At 38.6% G+C, this 24,707-nt stretch overlaps 1 protein-coding gene across 1 annotated transcript in view; it reads right to left on the reverse strand.

Moving 5' to 3' along the window:
- Nucleotides 1–24,707, reverse strand: part of LOC127635233 (contactin-associated protein-like 2) — a 472,530-nt gene that overhangs the window by 11,592 nt on the left and 436,231 nt on the right. Inside the window, 2 exon segments of the mRNA XM_052115124.1 lie at nucleotides 13,956–14,049; nucleotides 24,020–24,153. Coding sequence (XP_051971084.1) covers nucleotides 13,956–14,049; nucleotides 24,020–24,153 — 228 coding nt within the window.

Consider the following 24,707-nt stretch of genomic DNA (forward strand, 5'->3'; position numbering starts at 1 on the left):
TACTGAAAACTCATTTACTTTTCATCTACTCATGTGATAATTGACAGCATGCCATAGATATTGTGCTTAGACAATATGCAACATCTACGCTACATCTTTTGGGTAATTTAAAGATGACAGGTGATAATCTGCTTTAATGATTTCAAACTACTGAACAAACAGAAAATAATATCTGAAAACTTGACAAAGAAATTCCATGTGTAAATGTTGTCTGTGCATGGTTAAAACCTGATCTAATAAACTGATAGTGATCAGATGAAATGATTTTAAAGTATTTGGATCCCTGTGTGGTGCCAATATCTGCGATTTGCTAAAATCTACAAAGAGTGCTGGAAAACTGCCACAAGAAAAATAACAGTAAATTATTCTGTCATATTAAGGAGACAGCTAAGGATGAAAGCATAACTTTCAGTACTGTTTGGCAAAAGGATTTCAGAGATGTCTGGTTTCTATGAGAAAAAAAGAAAACAAAAGAAAAGGGAGTCTATCTCCTGCCAGCAATACTCACTTTGAAAACAACCAGCAAAAACCTTTAACTCTGTATCATTGCAAACTCATTGTGCTTTCAAAATTCACATACTATTTGGTTTCAGTGATTACTTAAAGATTTTTACCAGTACAATTTCAATCATCCATGTACAATATAACGGTTAATCAGCTATGAGCAAAACCATGGAGTGTCAAGCCAAATTCTAAGTAATATAATTCATTGCTGGGGTAGTGAGTTGTGTGAGGTGAATGATGAAAACTTGTCAAATTAAATTTATCATATTTGAGTCATTGCCTCCCTGTGGAGTTTTCTTCGCCTCCTTCAACTCAATGTGGTTCATTATACTGCAGTGGGAGCCTGTCAAAACGGTGAAATGAAGTTCAAAGGCATCCTACATTCCCTCTAAAATTTGTGTTCTTTGTTTTCCTCTGAAACTTTCTTTGTTGAATCAAAATTTGGTGAGCCACTTTGATACAATTCTGGTCCTATGTAGTATAACAGCACTGGGATGCTTTACTGTTTGTATGACTCCTCTTGTCAGTGTTAACAGCATTCCAGATAGGCAAAAGTTTTGACAATTGATTTTTGGGCCTCAGGAGAACAGTATGTGGAGTTCTATAGGAAAGCCCACTGTGCGAGTATGGCTTATGTGAGTTGGTATGAACTGAAATGTCACGCCTGTTCCATTCCCATCTCATGGATGAACAATGCACATCACTTTGAGAAACATCTGCATCAGAATCATCTGAGCAATATTCAGATATTAATTCCCCAATGAATAACTGGATGATTTTAATCAGCACTGCTGCAGTAACAACCAGTGAGCATCTGCATCAGCCCTTTAGCCCTTTCGATAAAGTGCAAATGAAAAGTCTCTCCACCCATCCAGGACAAAGCAGCTTGTATGATTACATTGGGACAGAGGGTGAATTATGATGAGGTGGGGCTGGATGTTATGATAGCAAGGAGTGGGGCAGACTGTGAATCTTTCTCTCTCTGTTCTAGAATTAAATTCGCACTGAAGTGCCTTGATGAGTGCTATTCGATTCGCTATTTTGATGTGTTTCCCACTGAAACAGGAATTAGGAGCAGGACATGTCGAACAACTCATCCCATTTATAAAAATAGCCAATAGGCTTTAGTCTACAGCCACAAGGTCACACATGCACACACCCCTTTCCACCGTGTTGCTCATGTCAAAATCACTTACCGGGAAAACTTGAGAAGCAATCTCAATACTGACAGTTTTTCAAAAGTTTGTTATTGTTTTTCCTTAAAGATTCAGAGGGCAAACCAATAAAAAACAAAACAGCAATATTCAATGAAAAAATTATAATTGCCAATTTTTTTTTAATTCATGCTGACTTTAAGATCATCATTAAAATAAAACAGCATCTACAAAAAAATGGTCTGGTAACCTAAAACAATAGGTAAAAATTTAGAGTTAGGTGGTATATGTTCATATTAATGCAATACAGTTAATATGAACTTACAATGAAAAATAAGTTTACGGCATTTGTTAATCTTGGTTAATGTTTATGGTATAGTTCACACAAAAATGAAAATTCTGTGTCAAAATGTACTCACACTGTCATTGTTTACCAACAATGATAAAACATAACCAAGATTAAAGGAATATTCCGGGTTCAATGCAAGTTAGTGTCAATCAACAGCATTTGTAGCATAATGTTGATTTCCACCAAATAAATATTTTAACTCATCCCTCATTTTCTTAAAAAAAAAAAATAAAAAATAAATTTAAGTCACTGTGATGCACTTACTGTACAATGGAAGTAAATGGGGCCACTTTTTAGAAGGTTTAAAGCAGTGGTGTAGTAGTGTCTAAAGAGGTGGGCATTCTGTGATTATATGAAGGACTTACTAATTATAAAACTAATGTTGCAGTTATAAGACATTAATTCATATTTCATGGAACAATTAACAATTTTCTCGAAACTATATACAACACAATCTCAAAACTACACACCAATTTGTACAAACCTCAAACTTCCACATCAAAATCAAACCTTTCTTTCAAAAACATATTATATTCTGCCAAAATTAAACATGGGCTTCAAATGACACACAAATCCAGCAAACACAAACTATTCCACTGGCCAGAACACATCAGTGGGATCAATTCAAAACACTGCTACAAAAACTAGGGAGATTTTTGCAGGTCAATCTGTAAAAAGTATAGAGAAATATGCAAAGTAAGGAATATAGTATACTGTAAAACTGTAAGTAGAGTTGGCACACAAAGAACTCTTACATAGTACTCTGACTTGTCAAATGCCCATTAGTTCTTGGAGAAATACAGTACATGCTACAGCAGAACAAGTACAGTTGGGCTGGACATACTGTACATTTTTACAAATGATCAGTACAGATGTCAAGAACATGTGATGCAGTACATTACATAGCCTGTACATAGTGCTGGGCAGATTACTTCTGAATTTTAATCAGGTACTGATTATAAAGTACATGACAAAAATTGCAATCAATACTGTAATCTCACAGATAACATTTTGTGGTAATCTAATCTGATTCCATTTGGATTACTTCCAACCTAACTCTTTTATTTGATGTCACTTGTATTTCTTAAAAAGCCAAAAGGGAAGAGAAGAGAGGAAGACAGCAGAAAAGGAAGCGTTCATCCTAGGAGGGGAGGTTTTGTTAAGTTGAGGTTTGCCGCACTCCAAAGGTGTCTTGAGCCTATCAGAAGTGTCTTTTGCTGGGTTACATGGTCATTTCTGAATTTCCCAGAATTATAGACCATCTTGGTGTAATCTTGGTCTTAATTTTTCTTAATTTCCTTCTGCCTGGTTACTCAGATCCAACACGTGCCCACTGAAGAATGCGATGACGGTCGTCAGGGATGTCAGAAATCGATCCAAATCGATCACGCTCCAGAGTACAGGCCTCGGTGTAACAATCATTCCTTCGACAATAAATGTCCAACCATTACCCCTGGTAAGACAAAACTGCGAGTCATCAGTGAAGAGCACTTTTTGCTAGTCCTGTCTGGTCTAGCAAAGGTGGGTTTCTCCCAGAGCCAACGCCTGCCACGGTCTGCGAGCCAGAGCCCACGCCTGCCACGGTCAGCGATCCAGCGTTGCCAGTCTCATCCGCCCGAAGGAGGAGGAGAAAAGGAAAAGCTTCTGCTCTCCAGCCTCCGCCTACCACGGCTCCGTCCCCAGAACCTCCCGTGGCTCTGCCCTCTGTGTCCAACAAACCAGGGCTTCCAGGGCTCTGCCTCCCAAGCCATCCAGGGCTCCGCCTCCCGAGCCTCCCAGGGATCCGCCTCTCGAGCCTCCCAGGGCTCCGCCTCTCGAGCCTCCCAGGGCTCCGCCCCTCGAGCCTTCCTCGGCTCCGCCCCTCGAGCCTTCCTCGGCTTCAATCAAAGAGCCTTCCAGGGCTCTGCCTCTCGAGCCATCCTGGGCTCTGCCCCTCGAGCCTCCCAGGGCTCCGCCCCTCGAGCCTCCTAGGGCTCCGCCTCTCAAGCCTCCCAGGGCTCCACCTTTCCAGCCTTCCTCGGCTCTGCCCCTCGAGCCTTCCACGGCTTCAATCCCTGAGCCTTCCACGGCTCCACCTCCTGAACCTCCCTCAGCTCCGCCTCCTGAGCCTCCCACAGCTCCGCCCCCTGAACCTCCCTGGGCTCTGCCTCCAGAACCCTTCATGGCTCCGCCTTCCACGGCTCCGCCTCCTGAGCCTTCCTCAGCTCCGCCTCCCGAGCCTCACTCAGCTCCGCCTCCCGAGCCTCCCTCGGCTCCGCCTCCCGAGCCTCCCTCGGCTCCGCCTCCAGAGCCTTCCATGGCTCCGCCTCCTGAGTCTCCCACTGCTCCGCCTCCTGAGTCTCCCACAGCTCCAACTCCTGTGCCCCCGTGGACTGCCTGTCTGTCAAGTGCTCTTTGAATACAAACAACACTTTATTTATAGTCTACAACATAAAAATAACTAACACATACACAAACAAGAAAAACAGGTTGGTTATTGAACTGTAACTGAGTAAATGCAGGTCAGCTCAGACTCCTTGGTGCTAGTCCGAATTCCTGGCTTCTTAATGTTTAGAGGATTTTATCAGAATTATAGGCCATCTTTACATTATGAACTTTATGAAATCTCCAGACAATGCCTTGAGAACCATTGATCCTTCATTTAGTATACCTCGATTTGCCATTGTCTTACTCAAAGTATTTAAAAAAAACACCAACACTTTCAAGCAAAAGTCTGGAGATGCACTTACATTTTGTTGCATTTCCTTGCGTTGCTTTGGTTCTTTGGCTGTGTCAGTAGAAAGTTCTGGTTGTTCTGTCATTGTTTTGGACCTCTGTAAAGATCGTGGATGCCAGGCTTTTCAGGCTCTGAAGGCCTCCCGCAAGAGAGACTCACGACTCCCTGTCAAGCTTGTGAGTCGTAGCACAGAGAAGAGAACTCTTTTCTGAACTTTGCATTCCCAGTTTTTCTGAACTCTACATTGTGCATAACTTGGGCAGAGGGGCTCCGAAGTGAAGTGGAAGAGGGCGGAGAAAGAACAAACAAGAGGATGAATAGGAGTGTTCATCCTAGGAGGGGAGGTTTTGTTGAGTTGAGGTTGGCCGCACCCTAAAGTGTCTTTTCAGATACCATGTGATCATCTCTCTGTCCCACCTTCTGAAGGTGATTAATGATCCTTTGTGTTAAGGCCTCTTAAAATTCCCATTTGAAAAAGTACATGTTTAATCATGACCTTTTATATCTCAGATAAAACTGAATATATAAAAAATGAATTAACATAAACATTCCTGAAATGCAGAAACAATCTCAATGATAATAAACATGATGTGCTTATCATGAGTGGTTACCATTCGAGTATTATGACATGAATAAGACAAGATTTAAGATTATAATCATCAATTTGTCAGTTAGAAAAGTGATTACAGGTCATAACAACATCATTTTCAGAATTATCTAGCAAGGCTAGGTATTGTGTACATTTTGGCACAAAAAGGTATATTCTGTGCATTTTAAAGGATTAAATAAGCAAAGTACTGTGACTTTTTGTGATGTGTTCATGGATCAGAGGAGCAGAGCATTAGTTTTGTGTCCTGCTAAAAAGAGTTCAATGGTTCAGATCCAGTGTGTATCTGTTCAATCTCTGTGTCTTGAACAATGAGGATAGTCATTCAGTATATAATTAAGTGTCTGTGTTTTTCTGACTGAATGAGCGGAACAAAGGAGCTTCTTTTGGATTTCTGGAGATCATGGACAGTCAGGTGTTCCACAGGAAATGTCTCATGCTCCCTTATTTGTCTAATTTAATTGTAGCAAATTGTTCACTGCAAGGGCAGCAAATACCCCTATATTCTGGACACTTAAATTCCCATATTTGTACATTTTATGTTGATTATTATTTTATTAAATAATGCCTCACTGAGGCCTGGAGCCACAACTACTTGTCAGTAAGGAGTGGTGGTGGTGGCGTAGTGGCTAAAGCACAGGGCTGTTAATCAGAAGGTCGCTGGTTCGATCCCCACAGCCACCACCATTGTGTGCTTGAGCAAGGCACTTAACTCCAGGTTGTTCCGGGGGGATTGTCCCTGTAATAATTGCAATGTAAGTCGCTTTGGATAAAAGCGTCTGCCAAATGCATAAATGTAAATGTACTCTGTCTGTTTCTTTCTCACGCAACCACAGTAATATTTAAAAATAATACATAATATTGGATCTAAAATATCTTACAATCGTATTGAATTATTTACCTGATCAGAATGATTTGGTCCTTTTGCAGAGAACCTTGTCATAGCAAGCATAAGCTTTAGCATTGATCAGATCATTCTCTTAGTCCAAAAAAATGCCATTGATGAGACAGACTAATAGGCTGGCTCCAGAAGAAAGGATTGATGAGAGACAGCGACAGCATGTGATTTCTCGAATGCTCGAAGTGCAGAATCATCAATCTTTTTGCCAACAGCCAATATCAAATGACCAAAGTACTGCATACTTTCAACGTTCTCTGATACACTGCCTTGATGCATTTGCATTATTTAAGCTGTATCAGATGAGAAACAAGTGCTGCAATATTCAATTCAGGAGGAGGAATGACTGCGAATGTGATGTTTCTTTTATACAACAGTTCTATAACAAGAAGCTAATGCAGAGTAACATAACTTTTTACACAATATGGTCAGTTATTTTGTTTATTTTTGTTCTGCTAAAGAAAGCATTTCCAAATGAGGCCAAAGCATCCAAGTGAAGTGAGTTTTTATGTTGCATATCAGCATTCTTGTAACACCAATTGTTTAATCAGATTGAGGATTGGAAATAACTTGTATAATGCAACAGTATAATACAATTATGCTCACAAATACAACTGACATAGATGCTTTGTTCCACTTTCAACACCTTTTCATGTAAAGGAGAGACAACGGTTCCCCTCTTTCTCTCCACAGAAGTTTAATATTACAGAATGAGCACATCTGCTAAAATATCTCAAACCGAGAGCTCCAAGGCAGCACATCTCATCAGCACAAGTCTTAATGTTGCTCTGATTTCCTAAAATGCAATTGAGGCCCTCAAATACAGAAAGCAGACTCAGCTGAATACTTATGAATACTGAACATGCTCTGCGAGGAGCTTACATTTGGATCCCAAATGAGCCTCTGCGTCACTCACAAATCCCTGCAGTGGTACCCTACATCAGTCAACAGAGAAAACAATCACTTGAACAACTAAGGATGTCAGCAGCCAATGTTTCCTGTCACAGCATTCATGAGTTTAAGTTTTCTGTGTTTACTTGTCATTTTAAAACTTTTGGTTTGTGTAATAAGCTGTCTTGATTAATTTTGAGTGTGTAAGCTTGACATATTGAGGTTGCCAGATCTTACACATTCTCATCACCCCGTAAAACCCAAATGCACTGTATACTGTAAGATAAATATTTAGTTATTAGTGTTCTGAATAATCTAAATTAATCTTGTGACTGATCTGCAGTCATAGCAAAATCAGTTTCAGATCTCCATGAAAAGCACCTGTACAGTGTCTGATGGATTGTCAGGGAAAGAAAGAGAGAGAGAGAGAGAGAGATGACAGTGTAGGCACAACAGGCTGGAGTGTGATCAGAACACATGCTGTATGGCTGATTCTGATCCACACAATAATAGACAGACTGATATGTGACTGAAGTGGGAATTAATATCATATTTTGGAAGTGTATATAATGTGTAAGTATGCGTTAGCATCATTGCAAGACTACTACATACTTGCCAAATAAATAATTAAATGGACATGAATTATAAAGTTTTTGCTAAAAAATAATGAGAAGAAATATGCATCAAATTATTTAGAAATTGTAAAACACCATTTAGATACCACATGCCAACTTGCATTTCTTTAGTTGTTGTAAAATAATTAATAAAAGGTTTATTTGCTGCTTTGGATTCATTCTAACCTTATAAGTTGTATAAATTGTTGTTTTTATAGTCGTTTTAGGGTTTTCAGTGTTACATCTTTTAAAAGTTGTAAAATTGGATACAGCTTTACACAGGAAAGGTTAATAAGTATTTTATAACACTAAAATCACATTTACACACAAATGAACTTGTGGCAATACATTTGAAACAGTGAGTATTTTAACATTTATGGTTTGGCCCCAATTCACTTCCATTGTAAATGCCTCATTGTAAATTGTTTTTTTTACCTTTGTGCGCTGTTCGTTTGTGTCACACTTGTGATGTTCCCGGGTCTAAAATTACCTGAACATACATGTGTAATATTTTTTTTTAAAGATATGTAATAACACTAATTTTACTAAAGTAAAAACACAAAAGTTGTGCATTTTTGGAGGGGACTGTATGATATTTAGACCATATTCAACTCTAAGTTACTAAATGACACCATTCATTTTCATGTAAAATAAACACATTTTATGTTATCTTTACTTCAATAAAACAAAACATAATTTCAGTAAATTTAAAGTGTCAAAACATCACAATTTGTCATTCTTTGGGGGACTTCATGTATTTGGATGTCACCAATTACATGAAATAATAACCATGGCCAATAGATGGCTTCAATGCTCCATGCAGCTCATGTTCTAACAAACTTAATTTATAGATATTATCATAAATTATGCATTGAATATATATTTAGACATTATTAAAAAACTATTATTTGTCAAACTGTTGCATTTTTTTGACTTGTGACACTTGTTGAAGTGTCAGATTTTGCAATGATGCTCCAGTATGTTATCAAACATGACAATGTGCCACAGTCAAATCTGATTATGTAGCAAATAAAATGAGTTATTATTTTGTTACCTGTAATTTTTTCAAAAATCATTCAAGCATAAACTTTGTCATGTAGGGGTCAGACTCAGACTTCGAACTGTGTGGTACGTTTGGTATACATAAACATTTCACCTGTGAGAGTGAAATGTATTCATTAGTAAAAAGGAAAAAGCTCATAAATGGGTCAGATGATGTTGAACTTCAAATCTAGTTATGTGCACATATTTGTGTGATGGTTATGGTTAGGTTTAGGGGTAGAGTTTGGAAATAGAAAATATTGTTAACCTGATATGAAATTAATGGAAGTCAACGAGAGATCATAAAATAGTCAAACTTTGTCAAAACCTGTATGTGGGTGTGTTTTCTGCATTGTGGATGTTTTATAATCTCACAACTTCATTTATGTGTGGTTGTGTTCCACATTGAGTCTGATTTATTGGTTTTTATTTAACAAAACAACAACAACAATATTTTTTTCTGATAAACATATAAAGGGTACAGAGGGTGTACCTTTGAGAGTACTGCCCTAGTGACAAGCTGTTGTACCCCTAAAGGTAAAAGTTTTCTTAAAATCTACATATAGTATTTGCCCGATGAACAAGTGTTGGGGACAACTGGATATGTCTATCTTACCTCCACACTGAAACAAATTTTCTATCTAAATTGACTAATTGTCTTCTCTGTCTTTTTCTGTCTCTCAGACACACAATCACCCTTTGCACCCCTGTTGCATGGCTCTTACTACAACACCTGAATTAACATGATCCTATCACTGATAGAAGCTTTTTTATAATGGCCGATGTTGTAGGACAGAACTACAGGTAGACATGTCACTGGCATGATTGGAACTTGTCATACCTCCCAGATGAAACTTGGTAAATTTTCCATGACAAATAGCTAACATGTACAGGTCAACCATAGAAAGAAGTGCATGCTGAAAGTGTTTGGGTTATTCATGTGTCAGTGGTCTCCAGTCATAAATAATTGATTAGGAAGGTAGGGTAGTGGGCAGGCACAACGTTCAGCATTCAATGTGCTCTCTTGGACATGATGATAGGGTCTGGAGATTATGTGCCTGCAGTCAGAAAGAAGTTCTAATGTTCTCTGATAGACCAGTCCACCAGATTCAGCTCTCAGGGGGAATGCACTAACAATGAACTGCACCCACTGATAGTGCCTTTTATTTCCATGTTGTTTAGCCCCCGATTCACTAAAGGAATTATGCAAATTAGGAAATGGTGCAAACATACCCAAAAATCTGTGCTGAAAATAATAAGCAAGGCATAAAACCCCATTTTGCATCAGGTCAGTTCCGAGTGCAAAGTTGTGGAGGATGCAGCAGCAGAATACCACAGTTGACCATTTACCAGGGACTGTAGAGCAACAGTTCACAGCCGGGATTCAGGTGCCTGCATCTACTCTTTAATGGAGAAAGTGCTCATCTACATCATGCAGCTTGACATATGGGAGATCAATAGAAAATGTATACAAACAACTCTATTTTAATATATATTGTGGCAGGGCGGAGGGCGGGGCCGGGTCATGATTCTACACACCCGGTCCCTTATCAGGCTAATCAAGCATCCGAGAGGGATAAAGGCCGACTGCGGAGGCTTGATTAGCCTGATAAGGGACCGGGTGTGTATGATCACGACCCGGCCCCGCCCTCCGCCCTGCCACATTTATATATAAAATGAAGGCTCTATAACATAGGGTGGACATTGTTCTTTATAAAACAGAATAGTAGGATGCCTTCCTCATTGTCCAAGTATCAAACTCTCCATTGCTTAGAGTGTGAATTAAATGCTCAAGTGAACTTCTATTATTTTGAATTAAAAGGCTGAAAAACGAATTCCGCATTACATAGTATGAAGAATATGCAGTACTGCCAGGCTTTGTGAATAATTTGAATGAATGCAGGTGCTGGTTTGACAGGTGTAATTAACAGACTGAGCTGTCTCCTGCTATTGGGAACCACAGCAGGTCACTTTGCTGTTTTGGCATGTCAGCATGCAGAGGGGAATTGAGTTTAATGGGGTCTGGGTGCTCCCTCATCAGTATTGATTGAAGAAAGTGCATGTCTGTTCCATGCCTCTGGATAAAAGACTCTTTAGCATCACAAAGCCACTGGCATCTTTAGAGGACATTCAAGGACTAGTCCACACTAATACATTTTCATTTGAAAACTCATCTTTTTCTCTCCGTATTGGCCTTCCGTCCACACTGAGATGGAGTTTTTGTCATTGAAAACTGAGCTTTTTGAAAACGCACTCCAAAGTGGATATATTTGAAAACGTTGTTTTTGCGTTGTAGTGTGGACTGTGAAAACGGATGCTTTGGAAAATATTTTTTAGTCATGTGATCTATCCAACCAAAACAATCAAGATGGCGGCCAGTGTTATACTCTGTATATGCATACTCTGTGTTATGCCTGATACTCAATTTGTTAGTGCTGTTAAAAATAAATGTCACTTTGTACAACCTTCACATTTCATTCCATCATAGGTGAAGGGAAGTTTACTCGGAATTGGTGTCCGGCGACAGAACACTAAGACAATTGCGTTTCAGACAGAACATGCAGCGGGGATTTTCCACATGCGTAGTGACATGATTTAAGCATTTTCATACGTTTCAGTGTGGACGAGCAACTTTTGGAAAACGCTTGAAAACGTTAGTGTGGACAGAGAGCGTTTTGAAATGAAAATGCCATTTTAAAATGTATCCGGATTAATGTAGACGTAGCCTGAGAGGAAATGTGGACTACAAAGGAAATTATAGCCAAGTCCTGGATTTCCGTGTCCTTTGAGTGCCTGCATCGTAACTTTGACTGTAAACCGGCACTTCTTTTTTTGGGGGGAATAAAATGGAAATAAATTATTATTTTTGGAATTCTCTTAAATAATCTATTGGTGGAATAACAGTTTAATATTTATGTGTATTATGTGCTCTCTTTTTCTGATTGTCATACTGCCCTGCAAAAGCAAAATACCTTAACTCACTAGAGTGTGAAACTGAGAAAAATGACTTTAAAGTTTCTGTTTTGTCCAGACAAAAGGCTATTATAGGTAGGACTCCCAAAATTTCACAACTAGTTGCTATACAGAAGAAATGTTTGTATGCAAAAAATCTTGAGATCAAAATTGACCTTTGACCCTTGTTTGGCAGTTAATGTACTCTGCCTTTGTATCATGTGCCAAAAATCAGGAGTCATCCAAAGGCAAAAGGCCGTAACTGACATATAATCAATATTTACTTGCTGTTCACCATACTTACATCCATTATAAGAACACCTAACCAAGGTCTAGTCATCATGGTATTTGTTTTAAATTATATAGAAGACCTTTGGTTGTTCCTATTTAGTGCTATAATGATCAGGATAGTGCGGCAACACTAACACAGTTAAACAGTATGACAGATAAGTTACTTTGCAGTACAGTATGTACAGTATGAATAAATACAATACATATTTTCACAATAAAAATAATTTAATTATAATTGAATACAAAGGTATATGTATTTAAATGCAAGATATAGAGTAGTAATTAATTAAACATTAGACCAATACATTAGAGATTAGAGACTGCTCATTCCAAGTTTTTTACTGCTTCAAATAAAATCTTACTGAAAGCCCATTTTTTGAGATATCAACCTAAAATTTGGAACACAACTTGTCCATAGGTATATATGACAAAGCATTCTTGAAATACAACCATTTAAGTTTGGATAGTGATTTTCCTGTCTATGCGAAAAAAGGGGGAGGGGTGACAGTTAAAGGGTTAAGGGCCATCAAACTGCTCAAGATGCTCAGTCAACGAACTTGACTTGGATTACTACTTTTTAATTCTGAGATAATATAGACAGAGTATACCGAAAAAAAGTTGGAATTACTTTTACTATTTAGGTTAGCCTACTTTGTACGGACGTTAGCGTATAACCAGCTGTAAAATCTGACGTGAACACCTGCAAGAAGGAAATATGGCTCAAACACGTATGGATTGTTGTGGATACAGCAGATGACGTGCATTGCTATGGATTATATCTTCTATGGATTATCTCGGATTGCATGGAAAGGAAGGATGCCTCTGTATTTAATATTTGGTTTTCAGCATCTGATGTGAGGCGAGTGTCAGCGCCAACGTTACGCTTAATTTACGTGACACCGATTAAATTTAGCAAGCTCCGGGCTGTCACTGACATTGACAGATCTGAACCATCGCCCTATCACATCGCTATCACAGAGTAATAAAACAAACAAGCAGTCGGCAGTCTACCCTTTATTTCAAAGATGTGTCGTGTGTATGTTACGCGGTTTGGTGACAATAAAAGAGCGGTAATCTTTGACAGTATGACAAAGCCAGACTACAGTAACATCACAGCGGCACCGTAACATCTCTCTTGATGCCCGGAGAAACAAAGTCAGAACACCTTAAACTCAAATTCAGCGTGCCGGAACAAAGGCTAAGAGCCGTAACAACTGTTACGGCGTTCTGCTGTGGTTTCTCGTATGGTTTTGGATGTTACGGTTGTCGTAGCCCTTTAATTTCTCGTTAAAACAATGAAATTGACTCACGATATTTATTCACATGATAAAGGAGGTCTTGAATACCCCAAAAATGACATTAACTCATTTTTGACCAAACATGATGTTACGGCGTTTTGCCTTTGTAGGGCAGCATAGGCCATGATGGTTTGTAACTGATTTTGATTGGCTACTCCATATTTTAAATGTGCATGTGATACACTCTTTGTTTTCAAATACCTGATGAAGGTCACATGACCGAAATGTTTAATTAATTAAATGGTTTATTAGCATTTTTGGTATTTTGTTTCTTGTTTATTTACTTTAGTTATTTTTCCTACACACCTGCAGATAATTTATCAGGTGTGCAGTGGTTTGTTTCGTCTTTTATGAACTGTTAATAAACCTTAAAATTAAAAGACAACAATAGAGAGAGAGAGAGAGAGAGAGAGAGAGAGAGAGAGAGAGAGAGAGAGAGAGAGACTAAAAACTACAACCTAGGTCCCATTGTGTATACAAGCTGAATCTCGAAAAGAATGTTACTTGTTAAAATATTATTTATAAATAAAAAAAAAAAAACAGCTTTGTTGCCATTAAACCATCCGGCTTATCCCAAATTTTAAGTTTGGGGTTAATCAAAACCTGGTGAAAAGTTTGCAAAGGAGCAGAGAGCACATACCAAACACTTTCCCCAAGAAGAGTGACTTGACCAGATTGAAATGTGTGTCTGATGCTTCAGGCAGGGTGTAGCTGACTGGAGGATAATGATCCAACTGCAAGAAAGACACAAGAAATTATTTTAAACAATAAAACACTATCATAATAGTGTCTCTCTTGTGGTCATGGTTGAAATGTCCATGCACATGATATTTTCATATTATGGGCTTTGGCGTCATCTACTGGCCATATATTCAATCAACACATTCGACCGTTCAGTTACCGAAGCACCACACCTGTGACACAATTATAAAATTTACCTCATTAAAATAGACAATTTTGGAAGCAAATGTGGCTAATAATAGTAATATAACATTAGAGTTCATGTTGATTAAAAAAAATACATAAATGGAAAAACATACATGTTCAAAATGTCCTTAACTAATGTGGTTAACTAATGTTAACGATACAATCTTATTCGTATAATGTAATATAATATAATATATATTACTGTTATAAATAAATATTGTCCAAATTTGCTTTCTTAACTGTTTAAACAACCAAAACTGTCAAGTTATATTAATTTATATGAAGTTGCATATCTATAAATGCAGTTACTTTCATTAAATGCTTCTGTACATTACTTTAACCTACAGATGTCTGTCCAACAATGATTTGATTTTGAGTTTAATTTAAAACCAAACAAACATGCTGATATGAAGTAAGGCTGCAACTGTTTACGTGACCACTCATGTAAGAGAATCTCTCTCTCTCTCTCTCTCTCTCTCTCTCTCTCTCTCTCTCTCTCTCTCTCTCTCTATTTTCAATTTAAAAGTACTTTATTGCATGATTGTGTTTACATACAATATTGCCAAAGCATTTATACACAAAACAGATAATGACAATACAAATAATAATGATAAGATAGAATTAAAATAAGGTGTCAGGTAATGAATCAAATCAAATAAAAACTGTAATAACAATATAGCCTACACTATACAATATAAAATAAAATGTGCATTTAACAGGACATTATGAACATAAGAAAATAAAAGTACTTCTCTCTCACCCACACACCCGCACTTGACAGCTTTAATTTCCCTGTTACTGCTGATTGACTGGCAGAAGCGGATCCTGGCATAGGCGATATAGGCAGGCGCAAGGTCTCTGGGGCGGCACAGAGCTCGCAAGATCGCGATGAGTGCCCGAATTGTGCCATCTTGCCACTGGCTCGCGATGGGTGAAAGGTGCCCCAAATCGTGCCACCCCACCCACACCCCGAGCTTGCAAGATCGTGATGGGAGAGAGGTGCCCCAAATCATGCCACCTTGCCCTCACACAGAGCTCGCAAGATCGCGATGGGGGTAAGGTGCCCCGAGTGGTTCCTGACAGGCTACTCAGCCTACAATAATATAGCCTAATATAGATGTTCATAATGCATTCTTACATTCTGAACAAATATAAGATATCCATAATCAACAGTATAGGTTTACCTAACACAGGATCGACGCAGTGGTCTTGAGAATAAAGTATCATCAACCATGTGATTGTTGGGCAGATTTGGCAAAATCATTGATGATTTTGCATCAATGAAAACTAGGAGGGGAGCGTTACATTTGAAATGGAGAATTATGTGTAATAGGACAAGCAGCGATTTGTAAGTATTCTGTAATTTTCTTTATTTATTGACTCTATAATTTAATTGTGCAATTTAATTTCTGTATATATAATGCACATGTTAACATTATTTGCCATATATATATATATAGTTACTTAATTTCTTTATTCTAGTTATATCCAAAACTTATACTCACCCTCATGCCATTCCAGAAACATGGCTTTCTTTCTTTTGCAGAATGAAGATTTTTAGAATAATATTTCAGTTCTGTAGGTCCATACAATTCAAGTGAATGTTGGCCAGAACCTTGAAGCTCCAAAATGCACATAAAGGCAGCATAAAAATAATCCATAAAACTCCAGTGGTTAAATCTACAGTATGTCTTTAGAAGTGATATGATATAGAATGATATGAAATAGATCTCTAATTATCGATTTAGATTATTCTAAATCTATACTTACACTTTCAGATCTAAAGTGAATATAAACAGGCATCACATGTGACTTTAAAATGTGAAAGTGGAGATATAGAGTAAACAAATTACTTAAATATTTATCTGTTTCTCACCCACACCTATTATGTCACTTCTGAAGATATGGATTTAACTACTGGAGTCTTATGGATTACTTTTATGCTGCCATTATGTGATTTTTATATCTTCAAAGTTCTAATGAACATGTACTTGCATTGTATGGACCAACAAAACTGATATACTTTTCTAAAGAAACTTAATTTGTGTTCAGCAGAAGAAAGAATGTCTGACATATCTGGGAAGTCATGAGGGTGATTAAATGATAATAGAATTAAAGATTTTGGGTGAACAAACCTTTTTATATATTTTGTGTTAAAGCATAGTTCTGTACAAAAAGTTGTTAACAATGTAAAATAGTTTGATGCTGGGGTAGGGGTAGGGGTTGGGAGGATAAGGAGGCACCACGTCAGATCTTGCTAGCGCACCAAGTAAGCCAGAGCTGCCACTGTTCACTGGCACTCCTAATTAGCATGAGGCATCTCAGCCTTGGTATTAAAATAATTATTTCCACTAAATTACTTTTTTTGTGCTTGAAGATATGGCTCCTCTCTCAGTCCTCTCTGTGTTGTGAGAGTGGCTCCCAAAACACTGAAGATCCCATGAATACAAATTAGGCCAACAGAAAGAAACGGTGACACCAACACAATACGTTTGTCCGACATGTTTCAGCTCTAATTTGTTCCACTGATGTGACAGACTGATAAATGAAGGCATGTTTATTCAGATGCCTCCCAGGTGCACTTGGGCTGGGTAAATCGTCCAGAGGAACCCCTCCAGACCTTATCCAATTGCATTTCTAAATCTCACAAGTCCTGGTGAGCTTGTGATTCTGCTGCTACTAATGGAGGAGGGCGTGTTGCCGTTGTCGATGGCATAATGTGACCAAATGAAATTGCTTTCAGACTGTTTACCTTTATCTAGGGAAACTAAAGGAGGCATGGATGGAGGGATGACTCGGAAGGAGAGAGGATGTCCCCTGTGGTGCTGCGCCCCCTGATGCGGCTAGCACTAATGAGCCCTGCTGTGAGCCTGTAATTAATCTCCATCCAACACGTTACCTATTTGACAGGCCACCCTACAGCACCATGGCCACCCAGAGAGGGACACTCTACCAGGGAAGCAATAGCCAGAGTCCTTGTGGGGCTTCCACTGCTGTGACAGCCCAACCTTAGTTATAGCCGCAACCTCATCGGGAGAATAATTCAAAGAGAGGAAGTGGTATCAACTGCAGACGATATAAAAGGGAAAAATGAGAGTAATAGAAGGAAGACAATGGAAGAGTGGGTCTGTGTGATTGGGGGCTTCATATAGATACACTAAAATTACACAAAACCTTTTTTGTTCAGCCTCTGCAATCCAGGATGATGTGAGGATAACTTTTGATCCTTCCAGAACCATCATGACTCAAAACAACGCAAACTGATAATAGAGGCAAGGCGAAGATTAAAACATTGGCAACATTCACACAGTCAGTGTTTGGGACTAACAGTCATATTTACGAACAGGTGTGACTCTCGATTTGTCCTGTTCATACAACAGCTTATTGAAAATTCAATAGAGTCACTTCTGTGTTAGATGATTGTCTTTTGTTCATAAACAAAAATTTCTGTAACATATTTGTATTAAGCATCCGTATTCTTCTACTGTGTGAACATAGCCTTTGTCCGGGTTCCACCACATTACTTTGATAGCAAGCTGACCTGACTGGATGGAGGAAAACCCCAGAGGCATTCATTACTCTAAATGAATAATGCATCCTTAAATTAAAGAGCGCTCTGCCTTTTGCCTTGGGTATAAAAGATCTCTTCAAAAACTTCTGGTAGATCAAGTAAAACTTTTGAGCCACTCTCACAACACATAATTGTTCTCTTAGTTATGTTTTGACCTTTCACTGTCTGATTCAAAGAGGTTGTTATGTTTCATTCAAAAGAAATATCACAGGCGTGGGTGTTGGTAAAGGTCAGTTGGACTGTTGTTACTGTACTGACTTTTGAAGCAACATATTTTTTCTCTTGGAAAACCCACCGGTGCTAACAACCTTAGCAGGCATCACCAATTACAAATCTAAAATGCATTGACATGGTCAAAATGTGATTGATCAAAATATGGTAGTTGTGTCTCACATACAATGGCTTATTTTCCGAAAGAAATGTAATGCAGTGACAGCAGTGTGCAACAGTGTGATGTGCTATCCTTGATCTAAATCCATTTTAAACAATGTTCCTCTAATTCTTGGATAATCATCCTACATTAAATTTGTATGACCGTAATCACAATAATTGAGAGACTGCATGGAAGACAGTCAGCTCCAATAAATATCTTGGCACAGTCATTGACAATAAGTTAATGTGGGTGGAAAATACAAATTCAATTGTGTTAAAGGCACAGAAGTGCATGTATTTACTTAGGAAGCTGAAGTCTGTTGATGTGGATTAAACTGTACTTACATTGTTTTACAGATCTTTTATTGAATCTATCTTAACATTTGCCATCATCTGTTGGTTTTATGGAATGGATGTTTTAAGTAGAGCGCAGTTACAGAGATTGTGAATTTGGGATTGGGTATTACAGGTGTAGGGCAGCTAAGTCTGTCCACTCTATGTGACAAACTGGCTCTCGAGAAGGCTTTGACCATATTAAATGATTCTACTCAAATCCTTTACTCAGAATTTGAAGTTCTCCCTTCAGGTTGGCGATACAGAGCTCCTAAGTTTATGATTGTAAGAGCTTCAAATATATTTTTTAGTAAATGCTGTGCCAGTTGTTCATGTTTATCTGAGGTAGGGGAATATAGGTAAGAGTTGTGATCTGTGTATGTTTTATTCGGTATACTTTGTGTACAGTATGTAAGTGTTTGTCATCACTTGCTGCAACAGAAATTACCCTTGGTTGGGACTTTCTCTTTCTTTCTTTCTTTCTGTCTGTCTGTCTAACTAACTAAATAACTAACTGGCTATCTGACTGACGGACGGACGGACTGACCAACTGACTGAATAACTCACTAACACACGTTACATTTTAACATGAAATGTAAGATTTAGGCTAAATCTTACATTTGTGTATATGCAAAGTGATATCTTAGGTGCTGTAACTGTCCTGTAATAACCCTATAACCCACACATTAACCACAGCCCCCAAACAAAATAACTTTAGATAGACAAAACTAAATAAAAACACAAAACAAAAAAGCAAAACAACAACACAAAAAATTTTGGTGCAGCTATCCATATGAGGACTCTCCATAGACATAATGATTTTAAAACACACACACACACACACACACACACACACACACACACACACACACACACACACACACACACACACACACACACACACACACACACACACACACACACACACACTCATGTTGTGTTTCCATGTTTTATGGGGACTTTCCATAGACATAATGGTTTTTATACTGTACAAACTTTATATTCTATCCCCTAAACCTAACCCTACCCCTAAACCTAACCCTCACAGAAAACTTTCTGCATTTTTTTCATTTTCAAAAAACATAATTTAGTATGATTTATAAGCTGTTTTCCTCATGGGGACCATGAAGGTCAAAAATTTCGGGTTTTACTATCCTTATTGGGACATTTGATCCCCACAAAGTGATAAATACACGCTCTCTCTCACACACACACACACACACACACACACACACACACACACACACACACACACACACACACACACACACACACACACACACACACACACACTTGTTTTTATATCATTGTAGGGACTCTCCATAGACTTTTATACAGATCTAACAATAATTTGTATCCCCTAACCCTACCTCTAAACCTAACCTCACAGAAACCTGTATGCATTTTTTAATAATAAAAAAAAGTTTATTTAATAAGCCATTTCCCTCATGGGGTTCACTGGCTGGGACCCACAAGTTAGGTGATCACAGGTTTTACTATCCTTGAGGAGACATTTGGTACCCACAATGTAGTATAAACAAGTACACACACACACACACACACACACACACACACACACACACACACACACACACACACACACACACACACACACACACACACACACAAACCCCCATAAACATATGTCTGAATGTGAAAGATGGCTCTAGGTTTCAATTTGCTGCTATGTCAGAGGGGTTCCCATGGGCCATAAAGACAAGAGGAAAAGGGCCATGGTCCTCTCCCTTTCCTTTTTTAATTTTCCCCATGACAGAATTCTAGAGCTCGTCTGCAGCATCTCAGGCATGGCAGAGCTGTGTCACGAGAAGTGAAATAAGGCTGAATAAAATAGAGCTACAGCTCTTCTTTAAGCCTCATGCCCATAAGCTTATCTCTTATCCTGCTCTGCCTCATCCTCCCAGACAGCAGACTTTTTGATTATATGATTTAGGAGCACAGAGGAGGGGCCACACAATGACATAGAAAGTCCAGAGGGAGAGAGTGAGCGAAATGATAACAAAGCCTTCACTTTTACAGACAAGGTCACAGTATATCTGACACAGTATTTGAACCTTCTGGGCTGTTCTCTTGCCACATGTTAGGGGGATGGTATTACGAGGGCAGATCCATTGACACAGCAGTCTTGGAAAAGGTCTGGTCCACATTGCAGTTTATTCTGACCAAAAATCTCCCACAAAGAGAGGAAGAGACCATTTGACTGACATAAAGCAACCAACCAAAGTTTGTTTAGTTTAGCTGAAATAGATTATATCGCCATTATAGCCCAGCATAGAAATAAATACTTAAATAATGGTGTGGAAGTCTCTGCAAATGGTTGTACAGAAAACTATTAATATGGTTTGCACAATCCCCACAACTACTTGTTAGCACACTTCCTACTCTTCGGACATCATGTCTTGAGATGGAGGCGTGGTGAAGCACATGCTTCCTGTGACCTTAATTACTCCTTTATCGCTCCATCTCTCGGACCTCCCTGCTCATCGATCACACAAGCTATTTTTCTATTTTTATTACATAATACTTTATTACATAATAATTGAAACATTTGATTAAATTGAGGATTGATTAATCACAAGTAGAAATGTAAGAGAAAGATATTTGGATTCGTAATTATGATTTTTTGTTATAATATTTGTTTTATGGTTTGTAAAAGTAACCATGACTGGACAAAACATTTACCTAATTATGATCAACCTCATGTCATCAATTAATTAAAACATTAATTTACTTCAACTCTAGATGCGCAATAGTGTACTCTCTTGTGCCCTTTTGTTTCTCTCTGTGCTCTGTCCTAATGTTCCACAGATGGTGAGGCCTGGCATTTCAGCAAGGTTGGGGAGAAGGCCTCTATTCCTTAGAAGATAACACCTAAATGCATGTCTAAATAACTAATGTCTCTGAATTATTTATAGTTATTGTGCCCTCTCAAATGTGACTTTGCCATAGTTGAAAACAACTTCCAAGAATTTTAATCGCTCTCCTTGGCACCCCTTTGACAAATAGAAATAAGGAGTAGCCATAACTGATAGCTAACCTTTGATATCTGACCATAAGTTGTTTCAACCAAGTGTAGCAGTACTTTCTACCCCTGATGTAAGCAGCTAGTAAGAGAGGGGAGTGCGTTTCAATTACACTCTTGTTTGGCGCATATAAAAGTGGCCGTAGTGACGCTATACACGCGTGCGTCTTTGCATCAGTGAACGAGTCACCGTACTCCCGGCATGGCGTGTGAATGCCTGAGAGGTAGGAGATGCTAGCAGTGATTATATTGTGGTCCGTTTGTTTTGTGTCATACAGGGTTACATGGGTTAATTCATTTTTGTTAAAAGGGTGGACTGAGGAGCTTTGCGGGATGTTTTTTGGCAACAGATGTCTCCATAGAAATGTTTAATACATGAAGTTTTAAACCATGCTATCTGAGTCGCCAATAACAGGTATGTTGTTGTTTTGATTATGGGCTCATAATCGCTTTGATCGTTAGCGGCCTGGCGAGTTAAATTTATTCCTTTTGTGTTTTATAATACAGGTGCAGGCCAAGATGCAAAGGACGTTACAGTGGGTTTTGGCTCTCATCCAAACAGCCATTTGCGTCTGCTGTGCTGTATATCATTGCTGGGATATCGGACAGTGTTACTGTGATTTTTGTTATTCAGTTTTCGGGAGCTGAGGGTTCCGGGACTGTATGAATTCACTGAGGAATCGGACCGGCATATCAGCGCTATTAATTTGACTGTTGCAGCTCATGTGACGTCGTATGGTGCTCGTGGGTTCTCTTTGCCCTTTTTATATTTTATAGTGGTTGACACTCACATGATCAGCTGGACTGCTGGTTTGGGCCTGCAATGGGATGACTATATCTTTTATTGCAAATGTGTCGTAGGTAACAACTTTAATCAAAGCCTCAAGGGGCATGTAACAGATGGTCAGCCACATGTCACCAGTCAATTTTGCAGTCTTGATCTTTCTCTTTTGTTTGGTTTTCAGGTGAATTGATTTTGTTTACTTTGATTTACTTATTTTGAGTTTGTTTTGTCATCATAAACACTATATGTATGTATGTGTGTGTGTGTGTGTGTGTGTGTGTGTGTGTTGTATATATATATATATATATATATATATATATATATATATATATATATATATATATTTTCCTTATTTGTGATTTGATTAGAGATTGTTTATATATATATATATTTACTTTTTGTCTTGTGATTTTATTTGAGCTAGTTTGTAAATTGTGGCTGTTCTCTTCCTGCTTTAGTCCATCAGCAAACCAGTTGTCGTGGTTGCCGGACACGGCACCTCGATTAGATGGACAGAACTGGTTTGGTGAACCCTTTATAAATGGTTGTATGAGGCGTGTTATGCCAATTAACGTGTTTTTAGGAAATCATCTGTTAAGCGTGTGTTTGTGTTTCACTGTCTTATTTCTTTCCTTCAGAATCGGGGCGGCCAATTGCAGAGGATCAGCATCTCCTTGCGTTGTGGTGGTGGGTCTCTCGCCTGAATGCTGTGTTCACTGTGGGGTGTGGCATGCTGTGGCGTGAGTGTGCACATATGATTGCTGTGTCCATTCTGCTTGAGAGAGCCGGTCCCCAATTTTGAGGTGGTAAGGTCCATTTGTGTCATTAGTGTGATTAATGTTGTTTCGATGTGTTGAGGTGTTTTTATGTCTCAAAGCTTGATATTTTTATAGGATTCAAATAAAGTTTTCTATTTGTTTTACTCAACCTATGTCTGATACCTGACTCAGCCACAAACAAATCTGTGAGCCTTGCTCAAATGTAAAGGGCGTTTCCCTGGACAAAGGTAGCAGTCCACTTTATTCTGTGGTCTGTTTATCCATGCTAAAGTGTGAGGGTTAGGGAGAATTTACTAGACTTTCCAGTATTCCTCCCTCCAGTTATGATTGCCACACAAGGATGGGACCTCGATTCATGTTGTGGCTAACAATTATTGTTGGCACGAAGATGGAAACAGTACAAATTTGTAATATGTTAAAATGTTTGAAGTAGTTGACCTACCAGAATGCTAGAAATTTTGGTAAGATGACACCCTTAATGCAATTTGCAAATGACTATAACTGCTTTGGAAAGTTTGTAAAACTTCACTTCACTTCGAATTCCTGTCTTTCTAACTGTTGTTTCTTATCGACTTGTGATGCCTATTGAACCTACAGAGAACAATCAGTAAACTCTCTATCATTTGATTATTGTAAAACCTGACAAGAATAAAGTTTTTATTCTTCAAAATCCATATTGAGAATCCAGCAGTCACTCCCTACAATATGCATCTACCTTCAAAGGTAGCATTACAAGCATCACAGAACCTAAGTAACTGATTTGTAATACATAGGCAGAAACCTGGCACCTCACACAAATAGCACTTTGTACAGTAACGTATTTTGATGTATTTCAACGGCACTGATGGTAGTACAGTACACCGTAGATTTACTGGTCAGCATAGTGAATGTTTCTCACCTGTATCTCTATATCTCTCTCTATTCTGGAGATGTTGACGGTGTGGGGCTGCCCATTGGCAAGTTTCCTAGGGTCAATATCAATGGTGAAGGGTTCTTTGAGACCACCCAAGCTGTACCACAGCTGCAGGGTACCTGAATGTAACGGGGTGGGACAGAGAGAATAAGAATGAGAGAGAGATCAGATTTTTAACCATAACTCGACCTGACCTGCAGTCTTCTGAATAAAGATGGATGTAGAATGCCTGAGTGAGTGAGGGACACTGAGAATCAGTGTTCTACATCAGTAATTCTGCCTGCACCCTGACATCACTCACCCCCTACAGTACACTACTGCACAATCAAACACACTAGGCCCCTACAGGCTGCAGGAAAGAACATAACCTTATTTAGGTTAGAGCTCAGGTCAGCAAGATAAATGTGCTCACAGGCAACAGATAAATTCAATGTAGGGTTTGCAGCTTAACTCAAAGTATAAAGTATCACCAGTCTTGTGTGTCCACATTGGTTTTCATGGAATTGTCTTTAATGAAAACATTGCTCTTTTAGTTTAACAGTGGTATATTTGAGACACTGTGCTTAATGTGAAATAGTGTCTCTGAAGGGAATAAGCGCTTTCCTTTAAAAACCAGGAAGCATTTTAATTTCAAGCTATAAAAAATGGATCACAGTGTTTTGCATTATGCAAA

Source organism: Xyrauchen texanus, chromosome 42 (genome assembly GCF_025860055.1).
Source record: "Xyrauchen texanus isolate HMW12.3.18 chromosome 42, RBS_HiC_50CHRs, whole genome shotgun sequence".
NCBI classification, from domain to species: Eukaryota; Metazoa; Chordata; class Actinopteri; order Cypriniformes; family Catostomidae; genus Xyrauchen; species Xyrauchen texanus.